The sequence below is a fragment of the Fundulus heteroclitus genome, chromosome 4 (assembly GCF_011125445.2).
Source record: "Fundulus heteroclitus isolate FHET01 chromosome 4, MU-UCD_Fhet_4.1, whole genome shotgun sequence".
NCBI classification, from domain to species: Eukaryota; Metazoa; Chordata; class Actinopteri; order Cyprinodontiformes; family Fundulidae; genus Fundulus; species Fundulus heteroclitus.
Window position 1 is genome coordinate 5,599,608 of NC_046364.1, and position 25,692 is coordinate 5,625,299.

The 25,692-nt window shown below is 39.4% G+C and overlaps 1 protein-coding gene and 2 non-coding genes across 3 annotated transcripts; all 3 read right to left on the reverse strand.

The window, feature by feature from the left end:
- Positions 1 to 5,682: 5,682 nt before the first annotated feature.
- socs4 (suppressor of cytokine signaling 4) lies at positions 5,683 to 11,577 on the reverse strand. Its single transcript, XM_012849522.3, has 2 exons — positions 11,286 to 11,577; positions 5,683 to 7,280 (listed from the first exon to the last, which is right to left on the reverse strand). Exon 2 carries the CDS (start codon positions 7,258 to 7,260, stop codon positions 6,034 to 6,036), a length of 1,227 nt encoding a protein of 408 aa, XP_012704976.2. The 5' UTR covers positions 7,261 to 7,280; positions 11,286 to 11,577; the 3' UTR covers positions 5,683 to 6,033.
- Positions 11,578 to 23,549: 11,972 nt separating this feature from the next.
- trnai-aau lies at positions 23,550 to 23,623 on the reverse strand. The gene has a single exon. It is a non-coding gene; the product is annotated as a tRNA-Ile (tRNA).
- Positions 23,624 to 24,635: 1,012 nt separating this feature from the next.
- trnai-aau lies at positions 24,636 to 24,709 on the reverse strand. The gene has a single exon. It is a non-coding gene; the product is annotated as a tRNA-Ile (tRNA).
- Positions 24,710 to 25,692: the final 983 nt, after the last annotated feature.

Below are 25,692 nucleotides of genomic sequence, written 5' to 3' on the forward strand. Positions count from 1 at the left end.
CAAGAAACAGAAATCAGCCCAAAGTTTCTCCAGCTCCTTTATTATAAACCCTTCTATTGAAAATCCTTTCTGTCCGTACCAATAACCCAATTGATTATATGCTGCTCTAATCCTGCAACCATTTTCCATCTAAGAGTTAAAAAAGAAAGTCAAGCACCTTTTTCTTTCACGTTTTATGAGCTCGTCTGTTTTCTTTCACACATTTTTATTGCTTTAAACAAAGTATATTGTTTGAAAGATCTCTCCTCCCCAGTTCAATATATACTGGCTCTAAAAAGATGAAATGGTGACATCTACCTACATAAACTGGTAATTGCATTACATTAAATGCCTTTCCATCTCTTTCAGGCATGAAGAATACCTATGAAAAACATTATACGAGCCATTAGCATTTTATTTATTTATTTATTATTTATTTAACAATGTAAATGCTTCTATGAGAATAGCAGATGTGCTCAGTCAAATTGTTTTTTTTTTAAACAATTTGCTTGATTTTCCAAAAATTATCAGCCTGAACAGTAATTGTGAGTTGGGTTTGTAAATTATTGAAAGCTGCTTTCCAATCATGCATCAATTAAAGTCTCACCAACTTCCTTTGAGTATTGGTAGAAATAAACCTCTTTTGAATAAAACGGTACAAAATAGCCATTAAAAGACCTGCAGTTCTGCGTCAGCATATCTAAGTGAAGCCATTCTTGTCATTTTTCCACCCTTGTTGTCTGTAAATTGGTGAATAACTCATGCGTTGCTTGAAAAATCAGAATCCCATCAGAAGCCGTATCGTTCATGCCCTTCTCTTCCAATTTGCTCTGGCATTGAGACGTCCTTTCTGAAAGAAGTGGAATGACTTGTTGTTTGTTTTGCTTCTCAGAGCGTTACTTCAAAGTCACAGTTTCCATATCATTAGCTTGTCTAAAGATTTACGCCGCTGCAGCAGAAGCAGAAACAGGGGTGGGCGAGTAAGATTTACGCCGCTGCATCTAAAGCGCTCCACAAATGATAGAAACAAGAACGGCATGGAGACGGAGAAAATGACATTTATTGGTTTGTTCATGAGTGAGATGAAAGTAAAACGTCCCAAAAGAGGCCGTCTTGTCCCTCTGTGAGCTGCTGCTACAGATGAGCTCTCAGGGGGGCCCAAAGTGCATCCTAAGGGCCAATCATCATCAGCACTCCATTCAGTGAATTTCTGTGTGGCCCCTGACTGCTGCGCTAGCATGGTACAGATTTAGTCCACATGTAGGTGTACGTTATTTAAATTTGTAAGGGTTAGATATCTGCTGACAAATTTAAATCTTCAGAGAATGGAACGTTCTGGGTATAACAGAAAGTATTAATATTTAATTTAATGTCAGCAGGACCACAAACATCCATTATAAACGTGTCAAACTTGCTTAAATGCAGTAGATGCTTTGGAATAAAGAATCACTCGTATCCCAGAGAGAAACTACATCTAGAGAACAACGGTGTAGAAAACAGTCAAACTTCTCAATAATAGGAAACTGTCTGACTGTTTTTTTTTTTTTGGGTCATTGATCTGTCACATTGTTGCAGACTTCTCTGGCAAAAAAAAAGCTAAATTACATTAGATTTTATGATCTCTCACATGTTGGGGTCAGGGTCTATTTATCTCACTCTGCTGAGTTCTCCTACTGCTCTCCTATTTGCATTGTTTGTTGTTATTTCAGCTTTTAACTTTTTGTTCTCTGTCATTTTTCTCTTCATAGAAGGTACACCTGGTCTGGTTTTCTGTTAGCTGTGACATCATCCAGGAGAGGCAGATCATCCTCTATTACCATCTAACATAGAAAGTACTCCTGGGTCAATGTGAGCTTCTGTGCTTTCTGTGTCTCTGCTCTGTCTTCTCTAAGCCCCAGTGGGTGGAGGCAGATGAGCGTTCACACTGAGCCTGGTTCTGGTTCTGCTGGAGGTTCTCCTCCCTGTTAATGGGGAGTTTTCCTCTCCACTGTCGCTTGATGCATGCTCAGTATGAGGGATTGCTGCAAAGCCATCAACAATGCAGACGACTGTCCACTGTGGCTCTACGCTCTTTCAGGAGGAGTGAATGCTGCTTGGAGAGACTTGATGCAACCTGCTGGGTTTCCTTAGAGAGGAAACTTTCTCACCAACCTGGAGGATCTGATGGAGTCTGACTTTGGAAAGAGCCTTGAGATGACATGTGAATCATGAATAGGTGCTTTATAAATAAATTTTTTTTTAAATTAATTGGCAAAGAAATTGTATTTTCTGTACGAGAGTGAATGAATCAGACTAATTTGAAACAAACAGCTTTTACCATTTTTGTGTGAAAGTTAAATGGCAACGGGATCTCTGGTTTACCGAGCCGCATTTGGGTGTTTTTGCAACATTTTTATGACTATCTACTCAAGACTGCATGAGCAAAAGTGAAGGAACGATGCCGTTTTTTGGGGCGACAAGAGGAAATCTGTTTCAACCACATGATGCAAAGCTGTAGGTTTTTGCAGATCATCTGGATGCATTAAGCACCAAGTTCACACTTAGGAAACAAAATATCCGCACAAACCTTTAGTAGCGACCACAATTGTTCTTTATTCGTTAAATAATACAATCCAAGAGCAAAATGTAGTGTATTCTGTAGGGTGTGATAAAAGGTGCAGTTTGAATAAGGCATGGGTGATTTTGGGGGTAGATGCTACAAAATTTAAAGTCAGGCACATTAATTTACAAAAGTGTTCATACCACATTAATGTTTTCACACTTATTTAATGTTATAACCACAAACGCAAAAAATAACCAGTTTTAACTTGTTTTTTTTGTTTTTGTTTTTTTTTTTTACAAATAAAACTGTTTTGGAGTATATTAATCAGCTTTCTAAAACTGGAACCGTAGAATTTTGACAATTTATCTGTGCAAAAAAAATGAAGTTAAATAAAATTAGACCCCAACAACAAATTTATCTCTTGGCAAAAGAAAAATGTTAAAACAAAGTATTTTAGTAGCTTTATATTTTATAATAGTAAGAGCGACATTTTACACAAAAACTACACTAAGCCTAAATTTACAGACCCCTTTGTTAAATATGGTGAAAACCAGTTAGGGTTCTGCAAAGAAAGTACAATTTTTTGTTGCCGGGAACAGACTAAAAACATGTTCCAGTCCACAAAAGATCTAAAACATTTCACCAAAAAATTCAGGAAAACGGGCTTTATTCTGTCATTAAGGCAAAGGCCTGACAGTCTTCTCTCAGACCTACATTAATTTGTTCTTTTCTACTTTGTTTCATAAAAATATAGCATGCTTAATTTATTGTTGAGAAAAATAACGCATAAAAAACATTTATTTTGTGTTTTTAATTGAAAAAGGTAAACTAAACTAAACCTACTGAGTACTTTCACCTTCGTGATTTTGCCCCATTGTGCAAAAAAGGTTTGGACACCATTGATCTAACCCAATGGTGACCTCCAGTCCTCAGGCGTTCTGCTCCTGCCTGTTCCAGATGTGGCCCGCAGCTGCATTAATGGTTGAATTACCTGGTTTACCTGGTAATGATCCGTTAATTTGACTCAGGTGTGCTGCAGCTTGGGGAACATTTAAAATATAGAAACAACGACGGCAGCTCCTGAGGACTGGTTGGCCACCTCTGATCTCTGATGAAGCTCTGGCTGGATGTTTAATGCCGATGTCGTGTTTGAAGGTGAATCTTTGACACACGTATTTTTTGCTTGCTTGGCACTCTTAGTTTAAATCCAGATTTTGATGCTCATCATGTTCTCCCACCTGAGCTGCCGATCTTTGAAGCTCCACCAGAGTTACCACAGGTTTCACAGCGGCTTTTCTGATTAATCCCCTCTTTGCTCGGCCTCTCTACTTAGGTCAATGTTTTGCTCGGTCTGCAGCCTTGCCATGTCTTTTTGTCCTCTATTGGTCTCCATCGCACGTCTGACTTCATCACAGAACAGCTATTTTAATGTTTACCTCCACGTTTCTTCCATGAGGCAGACACCCCGTCTACTTTTAGGACTAGGCTTGAAACTTTAATTTTGACAAAGCTTCTAGTTAGAGTGGCTCATGTTACCCTGAGCTACCTCTATAGTTATGCTGCTATAGGCTTAGGCTGCTGGAGGACATCAGGGTCTATTTCTCTCTCTCTGCTGAGTTCTCCTACTGCTCTCCAATCTGCATTGTTTGTTGGTATTTCATCTTTTAACTTTTTGTTCTCTGTCATTTTTCTCTCCATAGAAGGTACACCTGGTCTGGCGTTCTGTTAGCTGTGACATCATCAGGGGAGGCAGATCATCCTCTATTACCATCTAACATAGAAAGTTCTCCAGGGTCAATGTGAGCTTCTGTGCTTTCTGTGTCTCTGCTCTGTCTTCTCTAAGCCCCAGTGGGTGGAGGCAGATGAGCGTTCACACTGAGCCTGGTTCTGGTTCTGCTGGAGGTTCTCCTCCCTGTTAAAGGGGAGTTTTCCTCTCCACTGTCGCTTCATGCATGCTCAGTATGAGGGATTGCTGCAAAGCCATCAACAATGCAGACGACTGTCCACTGTGGCTCTACGCTCTTTCAGGAGGAGTGAATGCTGCTTGGAGAGACTTGATGCAATCTGCTGGGTTTCCTTCAAAACATAATCATAACAAGAGTTAAACATAATTCTAATGTAAAAATGTAATGCTTTTCCAAACTAAAAGTGTTTGAATTATTATTATTTTTGGTCCAAGCATAAAAAAAGGTTCCCTTTGAATTTATTGATATTTCTACAGTGGTCATTAAATTTGAAATCTGGAAAACACAGAGACTATATGAAGGGGAAAAACCTTTTGACCAATCTGCGTAATCTGATTGACTTTGACTTTGTACAGTGCTTGACATGTATCATGAATTTGAGCTATATAAATTTAATCTGAATTTAATTTCTTCAGAGGCATAAAAGCAGAGTGCCGGGGCACGCCACACTTTTTAGATCGTGTCTAAAGAGAAATGCAGGAAATCCACATATAGCAGGGGTGTCAAACATACGGCCCGCGGGCCGGATTCGGCCCGCCGAACAATTTAGCCCGGCCCTGTGGCTAAATGCATTATCATTATATAAAAAAAAAAAATTTTTTTTTTTTTTTTTCTCCAGTGTCCTGTCTGGCAATGTGGCAATAAGATGCTACAAAGAGCTCATCAGATTTGACTTTCACAAGTGGACAAGATAAAAGGAAGAGAATGATAAAACAATTATTGAAAAAAACATGTACTTCGTTTAATTGAAAATATGCAGTTCCTATATTGTCCACGAGGGGCGCTGTGTTTTAACTAGCAGATTAAGCTTCAGGTGTGGAAAAATTCAAATCATTTCTTAATTTTTATCTGTTTGATGTATTTTGTCATGCAGGACAGTGTTTTTAAGTTCCAAAAATGTAAATAAATGTTTTTCAACATTGTACAATCACTGTGATCAGTTCTTATGCATAATGCACAAGTAAATGTTTAACTGAGTAAAAGTATTGTTGAAATTGCACATACTTTTCTTAAAAACGCTGAGGTTATTCATAATATATTGTGTAAAAGTGAAATTAACTTAATATAAAAATCAACAAGTCCACATTTATTAGTTCTATTTAATCTTGCAGTGAGTTTACTCGTGTGGCCCTCTTGAGATCAGATTAAGCTGAATGCGGCCCCTAAACCAAAATGAGTTTGACACCCCTGACATATAGTGATTCTTCCAATCTTAAGATCAAACTGTATTTTGTGTTGATAAATTCAAATCAAATGTTGTGAAGTTTGTGGTTATAAAGGGACAGAATGTGGAACAGTCATTGTGCTATGAACACTTTTACAATGCACTACAGTCCGTTAAAGTGGCTATTTTGGTGGTTTTCTTTATTACAAAATCAAAGATAACTTAATATATTAGTCAGCTGTAGTAGTAGCTTCCTCAATAACAAATTATCATAGACCCTTTTTCAGATTAAAATTGTGACCAAAGACGTCCAAACTGTCCCGTAGAAAGGACCCCTGCCTCCCGGTTCTCTCCTTTGGGGCTTGGACGCGTCTCAGAAAGTGTCAGTGCGGCTCCCGCGTCTCGGCGGCTGCGGGTGTTGGCACCGCACAGGCCCCGTCGCAGCGGATGTGGTACTGTCTGAGGTACTCCCTGAGCTGAGGCGGCAGCGGCAGGCCCTCCACGCCCCGGTAGGTGGTGCAGCTGCAGATCACCGCCCTGCACAGGTGCTGCAGGGGGAAGGGGAAGGTCCTCGGCAGCGGCCTGGAGAGCAGCGGCTCGAAGAAGAGGCAGGTGGCCGGGTCGCTGTAGTGCCTCAGCAGGCCCGTCACGCTGGGGTCCCGGTACATGCAGGGGTCGCGCACGTCGAAGCTGAAACGCTTGCCGTTCTGCTCGATGCGTGCGTGCAGGGAGCGGCTGTAGCGACGGAAGCTGACCGAGAAGAGGAACTCGTCCTGGGCCGAGTCCCGGAGCAGAAAGGTCCCCTCGGGCTGGCCCTCCAGGAGCTCCTCGGCCTCGAAGCGGTTCAACACGCCCCAGTAGCACGGGTTGTTGTTGATCTGCAGGAGATCGGGGACCAGGATGTAGTCGGTGTCGCTGCAGGTCCCGTCCGCACCCCCGTGGTGACAGGAAGGGTCCCAGTCCTCCAGGGGGGCACTCCCGGGTCCGGGGGAGCAGCAGATGTCCTCCCAGGAGAGAGGAGTGTGTGGCGGGGAGGTGGAGGATGAGACGCTGGGGGGCTTGAGAGGAGTCTCCATGTCTTTCAGGGAGCTTGGATGAGCCACCTGATTTTTAATGAGGTGCCAACATCTGGCCAGTTCAGACTTGGGAGAGAACGGACATTTGTCCTGCATGAGTTCTGAAACGTGGATCTTCCTTTTGGACCAGAAGAGCACCGAAAAGGGCCGCGAGGAGCCCGGCGGGTGGTGGTAATGGTGGTGGTGGTGGTGGTGGTGGGAGCGCAGAGGGAAACACTGGCCCACGGCGTCCTGGAACTTCTGCCGGAGCGAGCGCCGGGACAGGGCCTTCCTGCACACGCCGTCGATGTCTCCAGCCGCCAGCGCGTCCCCGAGAGCGCTGCAGCTGCACTTCCTCTCTCTGCGCCTCCGGGAGCAGGAGGTGGAGCGCACACCCAGCTCCTCCGCACCGTCCGCCTCCGGCCCGCCGGGACTCGACCCGTTCCGGGAGCTCCGGGAGCGCTTCTTCCCCCGCCAGATGTAGCTGTCGGCGCTCCAGCTGCGGAGGCCGGACTTCGGTCGAGTGTCCGCTCCCCGTGGCTTCTTCTCTGACATGGCTGCCGTCTGTTGTCGTCCTGAAAAAGCATCAGAAAACATTTAAATAATTTAAATAATGTATGTTTTTGCTTGATCGTGGTAAATATGACATGACACAAGCCACTTTCCCTTAGCTACTCTTCAAAATGGGAAAGACAGGGGGGGGGGGACAAAGCTGTTCAAATCAAGCAAATGTGAGCTGAAAATGGGTCCAGTGGGTTTAGCAGCACAAAACATGTTACCTGCACACAGTTTGATGACCAACACACGATTCGTAATCCACATATATTAAATTGTGGAAAATCAGTTCATAACTGTTTTAACAATTGAATTTATGATCTAGAGACAGAAAGATGCATTCACAGACTGGAAGCCAGCGCAGTAAACATGGGATTGCGCAATCCCTGCGGCCTTAACGGCTTCGCTATCAAGTGCCTCCAAGGATTTACATGAATAATAGCGAAAAGTCTGCGATTTTAAAGAGAATATGATCAAAAATGAGGAAATTAGATACAAAAAATAACTTTTATTACAAATGACTGAGTGAATCACAATTTATATTATGTTATCATCATTACATATTTTCCTTCCTTCCATCACTGCAAAAACAGAACTAGAAATAAGTAAAATGTTCTTAAAATTTGTGTATTTGTTCTGGATTTGAGCTGGTAAATAACACTATTTGCCACTGGAATGAGATTTTTGCACTTAAAATAGGAACAATTCATCTCCATCATCTTATTTCAAGTGCAGGATGTCTAATTATCTTATTTTAGGGGTCAAAATACTCATTCCATTGGCAGGTGATCTTATTTACCTACTCAAATCAAGGATAAATACACTATATTTAAGAACATTTTACTTATTTTTCGATCCGTTTTTGCAGTGATAATGACGGGGGGAGCTGTTTATGCTTTTAGCATATTCCTGCCAAAAGCAGTTTTTAGCAGGAATATGATCCAAAACATTTCTAAAACGGTTCGCCAGCCTCAAAAGAGATGGCGTAAAAGAAAATCTATTAGCAAGTATCCTCTTAGAAGGAAACACTGATAGAAATTCAGAGCCAAGAACTTCATTTTTTGAGTGAAGTGACCCTTCACTTGAAAAATATGCACAACCCTGCCCCCAAACATGCAGTTTTATGCATGTCCCACTTTTTTGATATGATGTATTTGATCTTGAGACGTAGCATTTTAAAGGTGGCATACAGTTGTTTTATTATTTTAGGTCCTGCCAGCCTGCATGTTCTCCCATGCAGACTGTCCTGTGTGACGCAAATAAAGAGAAATAGAAGCATAAACGTTTCTGTAGAGACTGCAGCATCTGTGAGGCAAACGACTGCATATGGAAATTTTACCCCCAGTAGCACTTCAAGCTCAGCTATGTATTTTAGGCCATTGTCCATAGTTATCGTCGGAGGAAATCATCATTATTTCTTTCACATTTTGTCTCCTGGCCCCTATTTAATTCAATTTTGTTACGTGTTCCAGGCATTTAAAGTTAGCATACATATGCAATGTGTCGGCTTTTTAAAGCATCAACAGTACCCCAAGAAATCATTTTAGCTGCATAACGTCTGGAGCCAGTAAAGAAAAAACAATAAAGATGAGACAAGAGTTGGATTTTAAAAAGCATAACATCCAGACCGACGGAAGCGACAGAAAACACACAAAACTGCTTAGGAAACTTGTTTTACTTAAAGCCTTTTTTTGTCTCTTCCTTCATGATATTAGCATATATTATACAAGGCTTTAGGAATGAGGGGTTCAATTTTGTTTATCATAAAAAGAGATGAAAAAACTGTTGCAACAGATACATAGAGTTTAAGGGAAAATATACGTTATTTGAGCGTTAAATATGACAAACAATCATTCACCCAGAATCAATTTATAAATCTGTAGCTGAGCATAATAGGTGCTTTTTCACAATATTAAAAGGTCACAACTTGAAGATGGATGAAAAGAAACTGAAAATGGTTTCTTCTGTCCCCCCTCAGAGTTTTATGAAAATCTACTTAGAGCTCAGATCCTGGTCGGAGGGCGTGGGTCTCAGTCAAGAAAAGGCGGACGGCTCGCTCTGATTCCTGGATGAAACTTTGTCTCCAGCGGGAAAGTTTACGGATCTTGATCTAGAAAACACCGTCAAGGTTCAGAAAAAATCTCAAAAGCTGATAACAAGGCGATGGAACAGCTTCTGATTTGTTAATACGGTCCAAAGGTGTCTGGGGTTGACCGAATGCACCACCGGTTCTGGCTTTCTCTGTTTAGGCGGAATATGGAGAAGTTCGATTCTATTTTATTTATATAGCGCCAATTCATGATACACGTCATCTCAAGGCTCTTTCCAAAGTCAGACTCCATCAGATCCTCCAGGTTGGTGAGAAAGTTTCCTCTCTAAGGAAACCCAGCAGTTTGCATCAAGTCTCTCCAAGCAGCATTCACTCCTCCTGAAAGAGCGTAGAGCCACAGTGGACAGTCGTCTGCATTGTTGATGGCTTTGCAGCAATCCCTCATACTGAGCATGCATGAGGCGACAGTGGAGAGGAAAACTCCCCTTTAACAGGGAGGAGAACCTCCAGCAGAACCAGAACCAGGCTCAGTGTGAACGCTCATCTGCATTAGAGAAGCATGGGGTCAGATGATTTTCTGGGCCAACATTAAATAGCCATTAACAGATGTCCATTAGTGTGTGTTGTTCTGAACAAATGTTCTCAGTGTACTACTCGATCTAACGTTCAACTCCTCCTTGGGTTATGGATCCTGAAATAAAGAAGGTCCTGAACACGAGCAGCTTAACTGAGCTTTCTCTGTGGGCTGGATGGACTTCGTCTTGGTGAGGATGCAAGAAGCTCTGTCTTCAGATGGGAGCTCAGGAAAAGCAGTATTTAAGCTCCTTTGTCTCTGTTTTACTGGCCACACCCAGGCATGCTCATAGTCTGACCCACAGAACCACAGGAATCACTTAAATAGAACCTGCCTGACAACAGGAAGTAGGCGAAAAGATTTGAAAAGCAGCAGATCGTGACCTGACCTGAAGAAGTCCAGGAACAGACGAGAAACCGACTTACTGACATCTATAGGTCTTGGCAGGATTAAAAAATAATTTCTATCGCTTTAGGACTCCAACAAACCGCAGCGACTCCTCCTGGAGGCCACAGACGAATCACTTGTCTCAGTTAGGGTCAGAATTCATGATCCAACCATAAGCTTTCTGCTCTCTAGCAGAAAATCCTGCTGGATAATGTCAGGGTGGGACCTTAAGCTCAAGGGCACTTGGGTTCTGCAGCAGGCCAATAATTCAAATCACACCGAAAAAAAGAAGTAGATTTTGGAATGGCCTAGTCAAAGTCTGGACCTAAGCACTCCATGATCTTAAGCAGGTGGCTTGTTTGTGGCTGAAAACCCTTTAATGTGGCCGTATTAAAACAAATCTGCAAAAGAAACTGTTTTATAACAGCAATGAAAAGGTTCACAGCAAAAAGGGCGAGAAGCTGTTTGCATCAAGGGTGCCGCATCAGTTTGGTTTCCCCTAACAAATAAAATCACAATACCTTTTTTCACGATAGTAACTCATCAAAATATTTCTTCTGCGACAAAAGTCCTCCTGATTCGAGACCTTCTCATTACACTGCAAAAACAGAACTAAAAATAAGTAATAATTTCTCGAAATTAGTGCATTTGTCCTTGATTTGAGCAGGTAAATAAGATTATCTGCCAATGGAATGAGTATTTTGACCCCTAAAATAAGATAATTAGATATAATGCACTTGAAATAAGGTGATGGAGATGAGTTCTTCCTATTTTAAGTGCAAAAATCTTATTCCATTGGCAGATCATTTTATTTACCTTCTCAAATAAAGTATAAATACACTCATTTCAAGAAAAACGTACTTATTTTTAGTTCAGTTTTTGCAGTGTACCTCCAACCTAAGACAGAAGTTGTTTAAACTTATCCTGAAATGAAATGCGTTGTGGCTCACAGCAGAAGGCGGTTTAAATCCCGAGTAGCTGAAGCTCTTTTTAAAATTTAAGGGTTTATCTTACCTCCGTAGAAGTATCAGAGACAGCGGTCCACATCCATGGCATCAGCAGCTGGTTACAGCAGGCAGCCCTCAGCCTCTCTGTCCGCTAACAGACTAACAGGCTGCTCTGCTTCCTATATAATTATAACGCCAAGTCCCCGGAGGCAGCAGCAGTTTCCTCTCCAGCCGTCTGAATGAATGGAGAGAAGGTGGAGTGAGGTCGAATGGGCAGAGAGGGACGGCCGGCTGGGGCGTGTGTGGAGGGAGGAGGGACGGGTGGTGTCAGGTTAACGGGAGGGACGCTTCCTCCACTCAGCATCACATCCACTTTTGCACATTTATTGACACAAAAAAAAGAAGAGAAAATTATGATAAAGCACAAACAGAGTGGCCAGAAAGTGCATCCTTTTTTTTTTTTTGCGCACAAAGTGAATTATATCTGCTTTGTTTGAGTCTTTTCGACTTCATTAGAGCTTGAAACATCAAAGTGCGTTTCTTGAGGAGCTTCAAATCTGTTTAAGCGCGTCTGTGGAGGATGGCTTTCTGCAGCGAAGCAGATTGACGCTGGAGGTTAACAGCAGGTTCTCGCTGCGGACCGACTCAAATCAAACGACAGGAAACAACAGAGATTATTGACCTGAACGACCTTCCAGTCTCCCTGAACTTCCAGAAGTCATCAGTCGACATGAGGTCATGCGCGCACTCCTTGGAGCTCCGCAAATTTTGGAGGATGTATAATTCATGATCCACATCAGACAAATAATAATATTACTCCCAGTGGTTTTCAGCGTGTTCTTGGAGCCGCTTCAACGGTCTCCTTCAGCTCGGAGGCGGATAAAGTGTAGTCATCAATAAACTCCTGGCATCAAACACGATGTAGTGACACTCAGCTTCCTCTTAGCTGAATATTTAATGCCATTCACATTATCACCCCACCCCGAAAGAATGATGAATGCCGCTTGCTCTGGCGAAGGAGCCGGATCAATTTATTCGACTGCGAGCTCTTGGGATGGGTTTTTGCAAAAAAAAAAAAGAAAAAAGAAAACTACTGAAAGGGATCGGACAAAATAAGTCGCGCCCAAAACAAACAGCTCCTGTTAACTCCTCTGTGAGAGGATCAAAGTAGTGAAACAACACGTTTGTTTTTTTTCCTCAGATCTGATCAGAAGCTGGTGGATCAAGCAGAGAGACTTCCTTCAAAAGCCTGAAAAGATGTGCTGCGTAAATTAACACGTGAGATTCCTATTGACCCAGACGTTCCTCTCCTGAAACAGCACCAACAAGCTCGTCTTGGGTGTCCCATCATTTCATTTTCCAAGGCTAGAGGCGGTGCAGAGTCCAACCAGAAGGTTCTGGGGGTGCTTCCCAGTGGGCTGTGCCCAGAACACCTCAGAAAGGACAAAACTAAGAGGAATAATGATTGGTTGTAAGAACCATAATAACTTACTCCTTTTGATGCACAGGAACAACAGCTCTACTCCTGAGGTCCTCCACCTACCTACCGGCCACCAAGGGGTTTCAGGCAGTGACGTGCAGTCAGGGCCTCACTTGTCATTATGGAAAGAAAGAAAATATGTAATGATTATAACATAATATAAATTGTGATTCACTCAGACATTTGTAATAAAAGTTCTTTTTCTTATCTAATTTCCTCATTTTTTTTCATATTCCATTTAAAAATCTATCGCAGACTTTTCGCTATTTTTCATGTAAATCCTTGGTGGCGCTTCAGCCGGTGAGGCCGCAGCGAGCTTGGCCTCCCCTGGGATTGCGCAATCCCATGTTAACTGCGCTGGCTTCCATTCTGTGAATGCATCTTCCTGTCTCCAGATCATAAATTCAATTGTTCAAATAGTTATGAACTGATTTTCCACAATTTATATGAATTGTGTTTTGGTAATCAAACTGTGTGCAGGTAACATGTTTTCGTGCTGCTGGGCGATCATAAACATCAAAGAGCTGGTTGTAGGTGAGGCCGGCAGTTCCTTGGCCTCAAGGCAGGGGGCGCTAAAGGAGCACCGCTCCTGATCCTAAAACTGTAGCGTGAAAGCAAATTATGGATGTTTTATAACGAGTTATGCTAAACAAGTAACGCACTAAAAAGACTCAAAACACACAGAGGAACAGGACTGATGAAGGAAGGCTTTCCTCCCTGGCAGTGAGCTCCACTGAGACTGAGAGACTTTTAAAACTGAAGAAGGTAAAGAGAACTTTTACCGGAAAATTACCGATATTTTTGTTCAGAAAGAGCACCTCATGGACTTAATTTATAAGCAGAGGTAAGACAGCGATAATTATTCATGTTACCAATCAAATGACAATTAATTTAGTTTCCATGTCTCTTGGTGAATTGATTTGGCTCAATCAGTCTCCTTCAGCACTTTGCAACGAGTCTACTCTGTAGAGTGTATATATTTGTAAATCTGACTCTGATGACGTCAGTGCCTCACCAGCTATGAACCCTACCGCACGTTTGTCTTATCTCATTTCTTCACCATGGCAGACCCGAACAATCCCATCACTACTGCAGTAGGGAGCCCAAAGCATCTGTCCGTGTCTTGTTTCATCCTAGCATCACTCCTGTGCAAGACTGAACTCCTAAACCTGAAATAAACCCCCACACTGCAAAAACAGATCTAAAAATAAGTAAAATTTACTTGAAATTAATGTATTTACCCTTTATTTGAGCAGGTAATTAAGATTATTTGCTAATGGAATGAGTATTTTGACCCCTAAAATAAGATAATTAGACATTCTGCACTTGAAATAAGATGATTGAGATGAATTGTTCCTATTTTAAGTGCAAAAATCTTATTCCATTGGCAGATAGTCTTATTTACCTGCTCAAATCAAGGACAAATGCATTCATTTCAAGAAGATTTTACTTGTTTTTAAGTTCTGTTTTTGCAGTGCAGGTGGTCTACTTTCTGCACTGCAAAAAGGGAACTAAAATTAAGTAAATTATTCTTGAAATGAGTGCATTTTTTTCTTGATTTGAGCAGGTAAATTAGATGATTTGCCAACGGAATAAGATTTTTGCACTTAAAGTAGGAACAATTCATCTCCATCATCTTATTTCAAGTGCAGCATATCTAATTATCTTATTTTAGGGGTGAAATTACTAATCCCATTGGCAAATAGTCTTATTTAACTGCTCAAATCAATGAAAAATAGACTAATTTCTGGAAAATTTTTACTTACTTTTAGTTCCCTTTTTGCAGTGTGGCTTCAAATTTAAGGTGTAACTCACCCCAAAAGTCAACTTTTTTTGCAGATTAATTGCAGCATTAGGTCAATCAAACCCAAAATGGACACTGCACCACACTCGCATAACTGCACATTTACACATTTGCACATAAGCTTCATGCTGCTGAACTGATGAAGCCTCAAATGGACTCTGTACCACACGTGAATAGCACACACTGCAAAAACAGAACTAGAAATAAGTAAAAGGTTCTTAAAATGAGTGTATTTGTCCTTGATTTGAGCAGTTAAATAAGACTATTTGCCAATAGAATAAGATTTTTGCACTTAAAATAGGAACAATTCATCTCCATCATCTTATTTCAAGTGCAGGATGTCTAATTATCTTATTTTAGGGGTCAAAATACTCATTCCATTGGCAGACATTCCATTTTACCTACTCAAATCAAGGATAAATACACTAACTTTAAGAACATTTTACTTATTTTTAGATCCATTTTTGCAGTGCACCGTCTATTTCCCCCTTCAACTGTTTACATAAACCGCTGCTGCATCTTTATCCTGAAAAATAATGCAATCTACTGTGATTTATAGAGTGATTTCTAGAGTGACTTTTTTCAAGCTGTATGCAAATGAAATTTCGTTCTGTACGCACTTTGTGCATACAAAATGACAATAAAGATATCTATCTATCTATCTATCTATCTATCTATCTATCTATCTATCTATCTATCTATCTATCTATCTATCTATCTATCTATCTATCTATCTGTCTGTCTGTCTGTCTGTCTGTCTGTCTGTCTGTCTGTCTGTCTGTCTGTCTGTCTGTCTGTCTGTCTGTCTGTCTGTCTGTCTGTCTGTCTGTCTGTCTATCAATGGCTTTGTCCAAGAAAGAGACACGGCTAAACATCAAAGTATTGTTCAGGGAGCACCTTCACATGGAAAGGAAAACAACGATAGTACACCAAGTTAGTCAGAAATAGGTTTGTCAGTGACTTTGTCTTGGAAAGAAACAGCTGATCACGAAAGACCGTGTCAAGGAGTACTTTCTACTAGAAAGAAGGCACAGAATAAACGGTTACAACAGCTCAACGGCTTTGTTCAAGAAAGAGACGAGGCTAAACATCAAACAGTATCTGAGAAATGTCCTGGACAAATATAATAATGAGGCAGCTGCAGTAACCGACATCAAATTATTGTCTTCTTTAACCTCGTGATGAGCGTTTCCTTAGCCGTCCCGTTCTTAGCTGGAGTTAATAAACCGTGAGTCCAGTTGGTACAAATTAGGGCTGGGCGATATGGATTAAAAAATAAATCTCCGATTATATCATACCAAATCTGATTAATTGATTTTTTTCCTCCTTTTTGTTTCATAAAAAGAAATTAAAGAAATTATTATGCTTTTATGTCAAGCATTTCGTCAGGGAGTTGACCTGAATTCAAAGTGCAACTAAAAACAAGCTGTGAAACATGCTCGTAAAACAAGATGGCAGCCGTGCCATTATAAACAATGAAAATATAACAAAACATTTGCTGCTAGTGGTATTACACATTGAGCTAAGAACAGGCTTCACTGCACTTGTGAACTTCAAACTAAGTTAAAAAAAAAAGTAAATAAGTAAATGAAGTACCTCGTATTATGGTAAAAAAAAAGTTTCTACTTAACAATATTTTGACAATACATTTGCCTAAACATATATCCAGCATCACATGCTGTTCTCTTCACAGAAACCCAATGAGTGTATTGGCAAAATAAAATCCAGATTTTCCAAAAATGAAATGAAAAAATTGTAAATTCGAATTAATCGATTAAATCGATTTATCGCCCAGCCCTAGTACAAATCAAATGAGTTTAGCCTCAGCCGTTCAGGCTTCGGTCAGAGCGGCCATCAGTTTGTAACTCCTGACCTTTGCATTGATTTTCCGTAAGACCGCTCTTGTTTGTTCAGCCTTGTATGAAGTGTGTGAAGAGGCCGTGGCGAAGCATTTGGTTCAGGAAGTGCCTCCAGCGTTGGATAAAACTGTGATGGCTCCATTAACCTGCAGCAAGGACCGTATCAGTTCACGGCACAGAGGCATTGATCCCCGAACAACGTCTGCAGGAGCGCTCATTAATAATGGATTCAGCCACGGATGAACAGAGGTGCTGCTCTGCAAGTCTTTTGATTCAATTCAGAAATTACGTTATTAATCCCAATAGGAAAAAGAAGCGCCGCTGTAACTCATGTTAACAGACTCTTGATACATAAGAACAAAAAAAAAAGTCACAAGCCGTCTGAATTGTTCAATTCTGTGGGCGTCACTAACTTGTAAAAAGTACCATTTATTTAAGACAGTTTAAACTCCTGTTAAATGATCCTGCGTGGCAAACTTGCTGGTACCCTTGTTTTTTAATACTCTGTACAACTAATTTATTTATTAACAGAGACAAAACACATTAATTAACATTTTTGTTAATGTGTAAGTATTAGCTACAAAGCTAATTTTCAACTGTTGTTCCTCTTCCAGGTGCATAAGCCCAACAAATATTAAACATTCAAGCATTTAGTAAGAAATCAAAGCAGACAACAAAGCTCAAAGTTTAACATAATAATTCTTACATACACTCGTACATACACTAGTCAAAAAGCCCAAATTCAAAATCCCCCACTCAACTGAATGAGGAAGTTGCCTAAACTAATTTGCAAACTTTTGAGAAATGAGCAAAGCCTCTATTAAACGTTTGGATCTACAATGATTTTGACATTCCTTTCCAACTGATATTTGATACTTTATTTTAGTTAAAATTATCATATTTTTTAGACCAAAGAAAATAACTCTACATCATTTTTGAAATTCATAGATTTAGTTAATTACTTTTTTGGCCTTCAAGTACTTTTGACTTCACAATTTCGGGCCCATGCGGTGGAAAGGTTTCGACACAGATGCCCTAAGAGTTAAAGAAACTGTGACGATCGCACAGAGAAAGGCTTTTCCTGACATAAAAACATTTTAACCGCAAATAGTCTAAAGGTCTCCAAAACTGTCTAATTGAAAGTTGGCCACAAAATAGTTTTTTATTTATAAATAAATACAAAAATAACTGTATTGTCACTCTGCCCGCTCAACAATGAATTAAACACAACAAAAAAAGTGAATTAGTCTAATTTGTGTAGAAAAGTCACAGAATTTCCCACCCACCTGAATAAATTTACCAAAATTATAACGTTGGATTTTCTTTTTATGTGAAATGATGCTGTTACAATAAAAGCAACATTAATTTCATTTCTCAGAGGGCAAATAAATGTGAAGATGTGTTAAATGTTTGCAAGTTGCAGTTCACTGAATATAAACAGAGACGATTTTCTCAAGCTCCAAAGTTGTTTGACCTTTGTGCATCGAAGCATAATCTTTGCTCCTCTGTGTGTGTGTGTGTGTGTGTGTGTGTGTGTGTGTGTGTGTGAGTGTGTGTGTGTGTGTGTGTGTGTGTGTGTGTGTGTGTGTGTGTGTGTGTGTGCTGTCAGAGCACAGGATCATGTGAATTATGGAGACGGTAAATTGAATCAGCAGTGAGTCTGTGTGGCTCCACCGGTCTCAGTTGTTTCCATTGATCTGTATCTGACTCTCCTGAACAGCAGTAACTGCGCTGCTCCTCTAAAATTGCATTGTGGGTCGGGGGAAATTGCTGTCGCCCCGTGCATGCGTGGCTCGCGGAGGCATCACAATGTGGCAAAGTTGGACCCGGAGGGACCGTGAAGTAGAGGTGTGCAAAATAATCGGCATGACAATGCATCGCGATTTTAATATTCGCGATCCAATGCATCGATTCTTGACGCCAAGTATCGATTATTAATTTAAAAAACGAATAAATAAATTGCATGAATGATTGGCGAACATCAGCCAAAAACAAGTGGAATACAACTTCCAGTCCAGTAGATGTCGCTGCAGATGTGTTGACGCCCGCTGCCTTGTGTCACAAGCATTTGCCCGGCTGAGACTGAGAACATTTGCCCGGCTCCCTCACATGTCAAGTCAGATGTTTGGACGCATTTTGGCTTTAAAAACAAAGAAGGTAAAAATAAAATTGATATGATGCACGCAATTTGTAAACACTGTTACATCGTAATGAAATACTGTGGGAACACAACAAACTTAAAAGGCACTCATGCAGAGGCGCCATCCAGAAAAACAAGAGCTGCCAGCACCGCAAGCACTGATTAAACAAAAAACATTCGATTGCAAGCTAGCCCCAACATCTACACGCGCAAACATTTGAATGTTTTCATTTCATTGGTTTAAAGGACCACTGAGGCCATGTAAACGGCACTGATTATCCTTATTTTGTTACTTTAAGTTTCATAAATCCTAAGGACTTTTTGTCAGTGTGACCACTCCAGTAATAGTAATGTTTGTGTCCAGTAATAGTAATGTTTATTTTTATGGCAATACCTCCAAAAGTCGTTTCAATAAATACGGCTATGTATGAATTCAGTTGCTTTCAGTTATGTATCAATTGAAGACACTATCCAGATCATACACAGCCAGTCAGCCACTGGTAATGGATGTATTTTTTTCTAACAGTGTTCAGTGAAAATATCACAATGCACCGCGATACATCGCAATAATTCAAGTATCGTGATGCATCGTGATAGAATCAGATCGTGGCATGTGAATCGTGATTCGAATCGAATCGTGACTTCTTTGGCAATACCCACCCCTACCGTGAAGGCACCAACACGCACACACATCCAGACACGGTGCATCTGCAGGACGGTCCGCTGACCTTCAGTCCCAGTTTGGGACGACAGACCAGAGCTCTGATAACAGTGATGCAATCACTCCTGCAGCTCCTGCAGGTCCTCTGGTGCACGTTTTCCACATTCCAGCTTGTTGCACATCAGGTGATTTGTAAACTCCTCTCTGGTCTGGATGCAAACCAAATCACATATGAATCACTCCCCAGGAGTGAATGCTGCTTGTCGGGACTTTGATGCAATCAACTGGTTTCCTTATATAGGACATTTTTGACCAATCTGTATAATCTGACCCAATCTGTATAATATGATTGAACTTGACTTTGTAAAGTGCCTTGAGATGACATGTTTCATGATTTGGCGCTATATAAATAAAATTGAATTGAATCGAATCGAATCATTCCTTCTGGTTGCATCCCAACATTTTTTACAAAAGATTTTTATTTTTTATTTGTATCATCTCAAATGCTGCAGATCAGGCCACTTCTGCAGTCATCACAGGCTGTAGTGGATGTTTGTTTTTTTACTGGAAGTATAGCCACAGCACAGCAAATAGGAGGAGGAGCTCTGCTCGTTGCTTCCAAAATGCATTTGGTTTTGTTTGAATTTTAGCAAAAAATAATTTGCTATAGCCTCGACTACAGACATTCTGCTGCATGTGCACCGTTCAACGTGAAAATTTATGTACCTTGAGAGAAATGTGAAACTTCTATGTGATGTTTCCTGAATAGATAATGTTTTAAAAGCTATGCTGTAACAACAGTGTTGTTTTTTTCAGTTAAAACTTTGGCAGCTGTGGTTACAGTAAAAATGTAAACCAGTTTAAAAACCCATCTGTATATTTTACACTATAGAAACTGTGGACTGCTTTTTATCATTAAGTGAGTACTTAGCATCTATTTTTTGTGGTGATAGCAGCCTGTATATTTTAAATTATAAAACTGTATTAGTAAAGATTATTATCTTTTGTTATCTGTTTTAAATGTATAACAGGTTTTTTTTATCATTTTTTGGGGGGCATTATTTATTATTATGAAAGTAGGTTAACAGGTTATCTGAGAGAGAAGCCATGTGGCAAATAACCAAAGGCTGGAATTACACTGCAAAAACATGACTAAAAATAAGTAAAGTTTTCTTGAAATTAGTGTATTTGTCCTTGACTTGAGCAGCAAGTTTACATGATCTGCCAATGGAATAAGATTTTTGCACTTAAAATAGGAGCAAGTCATCTCCATCATCTTATTTCAAGTGTAGTTTACCTAATTATCTTATTTTAGGTGTAAAAATACTCATTACATTGGCATATCATCTTATTTTCCTGCTCAAATGAAGGAAAATACACTAATTTCAAGAAATGTTACTTATTTTTAATTAAGTTTTTGGCAGTATTACCCTGGGTTCAAAGCCGAGGACTAAGGTCTCTGTACGTGTTACCCTAACGCCACCAGCGCGCCCTCGTTGTTACCTTAAAATACATAAATTATGATTATAACCAGCGCCATGGCTACTTTTTAAAAAAATTATAATTTATGTATTTAACAGTAATAATTGTGGTGTGCTGGTGGTGCAGGAGCAGAATGCATGGCCCATGTATGGAGTCCTGAGTTGTTTGCTGCATGTCAACCCCATCTTTGTCAGCCTACTTTCAATAAAAGGGCGCAAAAAAATAGATGTTAAATACTCATTTATTGACAAGCTGTCCACAGTTTTACAATGTAAAATGTGCAGGTGGGTTGGTAAACTGGTTAACATGTTACTATATTCTTTACTGAAAAATGCCGGTAACCACAGCTGCTAAAATATTTTAAAAAACAACAGATTTTCTTTTACAGTGCTTTTTTTTTTTGCACATTTTACTTTACAACAGAAAAAAAAAATTCAAAGGTGTTGAAATGGGCTTTTATGCCAGCATAAAATAAATTTGAGTAGGAAGTCAGCATCATATTTTTTTTACATAGCATATGCACAAAATGACAATAGTTGACTAAAGAAAATTAAAATAACAGTCATAAAATAATAAATACAACAAAAAAAAGAACGGTAGATAAAATACAAAAGAGTTAAGATTTCTAAGAACTACCCATTTGTCTAGGTTTTGTAAAGAGTTTTTTATTTTAAACATTCAAATTATCCTGCGCTCTGGGTAATATGTAGAAGAACGCCATTCCACAGTGAATGGAGGTAAAATGTTGCACAGTTTTCTAAAATTTTACAAATAAAATCTATGAAGTGAGGCATGAATGTGTATTCCTGCCCGCAGGTCTAATACTTAGTGGAACCCCTTTTTTTCTGCAATGACAGCTAACACATCTAGAGACTGGCATTACTGCCTATTTTAATAACTCCATGCTACATTCTCAAGTCTCTTTCAGCCTCTAACAGGTTGTTTTCTTCCAGAATTATCCTCTATTTAGCTTTTTCCATCTTCCCTGGTCCGGCTGAAGACAAGCATCCCATCAGCATGACGCTGCCACCACCGTGTTCACCGTGGGGACGGCGTTTGGAGGCATGAGCAGCGTTATTGACACATAGCATGTTGCATATTGGCCAAAAGGTTGCTGGTCTTAAACCAGAGCCCCTTCTTCCACATGCTTGCAGTGTCCCCCTGCATGATTTGTGGCACAAAGTGCAGTTATGAATCCTTTCGCTGTGGGAAACAGCTCAAATCCGTCTAATCCCGTAATAAATGCAGCATTTATGTCCATAACGAGTGAATTTAAGCTTTTGCCTAGAGCTGTAACTACTTCCTTTTTCAGGAAGTAAATGCACAGACTGATCCTCTTTTAAACTTGTTTGCAACGTAAACACAGGAAATGAGTAAAAAGCCCTGCAGGCAAGTTTTAACAAGCAGCAACGGGAGGAGACTTAATATCTATAATTTTCCTTATATGTGGTCTGGCTTATCTCTGTCCTCCATTATTCTTTTTACGGCTGTCCTGTATTGGCAGGATAACAGATAGTTTCATGTATTTTAGTTTTTTTTTTTAGTTACCGTAGTCAGTTTTCCCACTGCAGTGCTGTCACATTTCTATTTCTGAGTGGCTCTACCACAGATTAGGATGTGTTTGTGTATCATATGCGCAGTGCTTCGTAGCCATTAGGATGCAGGCCTAGATAGGTCTGGATATTCATCTGCTGTCGACATGCGAGCTGCTGTATCAACTTTCCTCTGGGGAGATTTATTTATGCCTGCAGCCGCCCTGCTTCCCGCAAGTAAGGCACATCGGCAGAGGTTTCTGTTCTCCTTCTTATTAGGGAGAGCGTAACCTAAGCCCTGTTGGTCACCAGACTCCCTGTGGCTCTGTGCAGATGGACACACAGGTTTTTCTTTTTCAGAGTACCTAATATATCCAAACAAGTGCAACGCATTTCAATGGAGATGCACTTAAAGAGTACGAGTACATGAACTCCAAATTAAAGTTACAGACTCTGAAAAAAGAGCAAAAACAGCATTTTGGAGTAAGGATCTTCACCGTTGGTGGCACTGTGAAGGTCAAGTCAATCACTGAATCCCTAAATCACATAAAATAAATGTGGAAATGATTCTATATAATCGAGACAAAATATGTCATCACAGACATGTAAATAAAAATACACATAAAAGAAAAAAATATTAAAGTAATAGAAATCAACTAAGAATGGTCAAATTTACAATTCTCTTATATAAATTGTTACAATTAATTTAAATAATTTAACAACACTGATTATATTTACCCTTAACTAGAGCAGAGTTAGGGTAATTAACCCTCCTTAACTCCTATGATGCTGATAAATTATAAGGCAGTTACCAAAAGGTTTCATTAAATAATTAAAATTAGAAATAAATACAGAAATATTTATTTAAATATGTTATTTATGATACATTGTTAACACAATTATTTACTTTTTGAGCAAATCTACGCTTCATTTCTTTCTCTAATTGATGCAGCACATCTCAACCTTGGTTATAAACCTGGTCAGACGAGCTGATTGGTCCAAACCCGGCAGTTTAGCCAATCCGAAGTCAGGATCTTCTTTGTCTAATAAATTATCAGGAAGTTTGATGAGTTTATTATTATTACTTTAAAGTTTATTGGATTGCGTGATTTTGGCTGTTGCACAGACTTGACATTAACAGCAATGACTGTGAGAAGCTCTGTGGATCGTTGCTTTCCCAGTTTTACTGATTTTGCTGTTGATGAAAGCTTTATTGTAATTGCAGTTGTACATTCCAACAAGATTGAAGCCATCAGCCTCAGGGAGCAGCAATCCAGGGTTAGTGGTCCCATACTGGCTTTCTGCACGAGCAGAATGAACTGGACATCTTCTCAGAATGAGGTGGCTTTAGTTGACCATTTCCTAAAATAACTTGGCCCGTACGGGGATCGAACCCGCGACCTTGGCGTTATTAGCACCACGCTCTAACCAACTGAGCTAACCGGCCATGAAAAAAGGATTTGTATTCATGTGAAAAAAGAAATCAATTATACTGGGGGGCCAAAAGTGATCCAATAAATAAACAAGTAATCAAATAATGTGAGCTATCTAACATAGACAACTAAATAAATGAGTCATTTTTCACAGTTAAATGTGTGCAAGTCAATCACTGAATCCCTAAATCACATAATTAAATGTGGAAATGATTCTATATAATCGAGACAAAATATGTCATCACAGACATGTAAATAAAAATACACATAAAAGAAAAAAACATTAAAATAATAGAAATCAAATAAGAATGGTCAAATTTATAATTCTCTTATATAAATTGTTACAATTAATTGAAATAATTTAAACAACACGGATTATATTTACCCTTAACTAGAGCAGAGTTAGGGTAATTAACCCTCCTTAACTCCTATGATGCTGATAAATTATTAGGCAATTACCAAAAGGTTTCATTAAATAATTAAAATGAGAAATAAATACAGAAATATTTATTTAATATGTTATTTATGATACATCGTTAATACGATTATTTAGTTTTTGAGCAAATCTACGCTTCATTTCTTTCTCTAATTGATGCAGCACATCTCAACCTTGGTTATAAACCTGGTCAGACGAGCTGATTGGTCCAAACTCGGCAGTTTAGCCAATCAGAAGTCAGGATCTTCTTTGTCTAATAAATGATCAGGAAGTTTGATGAGTTTATCATTATTATTATTACTTTAAAGTTTATTGGATTGAGTGATTTTGGCCGTTGCAGAGACTTGACATTAACAGCAATGACTGTGAGAAGCTCTGTGTATCGTTGCTTTCCCAGTTTTACTGATTTTGCTGTTGACGAAAGCTTTATTTGTGATTGCAGTTGTACATTCCAACAAGATTGAAGCCATCAGCCTCAGGGAGCAGCAATCCAGGGTTAGGGTTCCCATACTGGCTTTCTGCAGGAGCAGAATGAACTGGACATCTTCTCAGAATGAGGAGGCTTTAGTTGACCACTACCTAAAATAACTTGGCCCATACGGGGATCGAACCCGCGACCTTGGCGTTATTAGCACCACGCTCTAACCAACTGAGCTAACCGGCCATAAAAAGTGTCAATGTACGCATGTGAAAGAAAGAAATCAATTATACTGGGGGGCCAAAAGTGCAGAAATGATCCAATAAATAAACAAGTAATCAAATAATGTGAGCTATCTAACATAGACAACTAAATAAATGAGTAATTTTTGACAGTTAAATGTGTGCCTGTCAATCACCGAATCCCTAAATCACATGATTAAATGTGGAAATGATTCTATATAATAGAGACAAAATATGTCATCACAGACATGTAAATAAAAATACATATAAAAGAAAAAAAGATTAAAAATAATAGAAATCAAATAAGAATGGTCAAATTTACAATTTTCTTACATAAATTGTTACAATTAATTGAAATAATTTAAACAACACTGATTATATTTACCCTTTACTAAAGCAGAGTTAGTGACTAAACTCCTATGATGCTAATAAATTATTAGGCACTTACCAAAAAGTTTCATTAAATAATAAAAATTTGAAATAAATACAGAAATATTTATTTAAATATGTTATTTATGATATATCGTTAATAAGATTATTTACTTTTTGAGCAAATCTACGCTTCATTTCTTTCTCTAATTGATGCAGCACATCTCAACCTTGGTTATAAACCTGGTCAGACGAGCTGATTGGTCCAAACTCGGCAGTTTAGCCAATCAGAAGTCAGGATCCATTTTAAGACCAGTAAGGGCAGTTTTAATAATTTGATGGTGTGCTGTTACACATGAACTTTATGTTGAACAGTTGAATGAAAACCAAAGAAATTATACATGATGCAACATGTGGTGAAATCAGATTTTAAGAAATAAAATCTTTGTCTAATAAATTATCAGGAAGTTTGATGAATTTATTATTATTATTACTTTAAAGTTTATTGGATTGTGTGATTTTAGTCGTTGCAGAGACTTGACATTAACAGCGATGACTGTGAGAAGCTCTGTGGATCGTTGCTTTCCCAGTTTTACTGATTTTGCTGCTGATGCAACA

What these genes read in the sequence shown, in the direction of transcription:
- socs4 (XM_012849522.3), bottom strand. Translation starts at nt 7,260, where the DNA reads ATGTCAGAGAAGAAGCCACGGGGAGCGGACACTCGACCGAAGTCCGGC.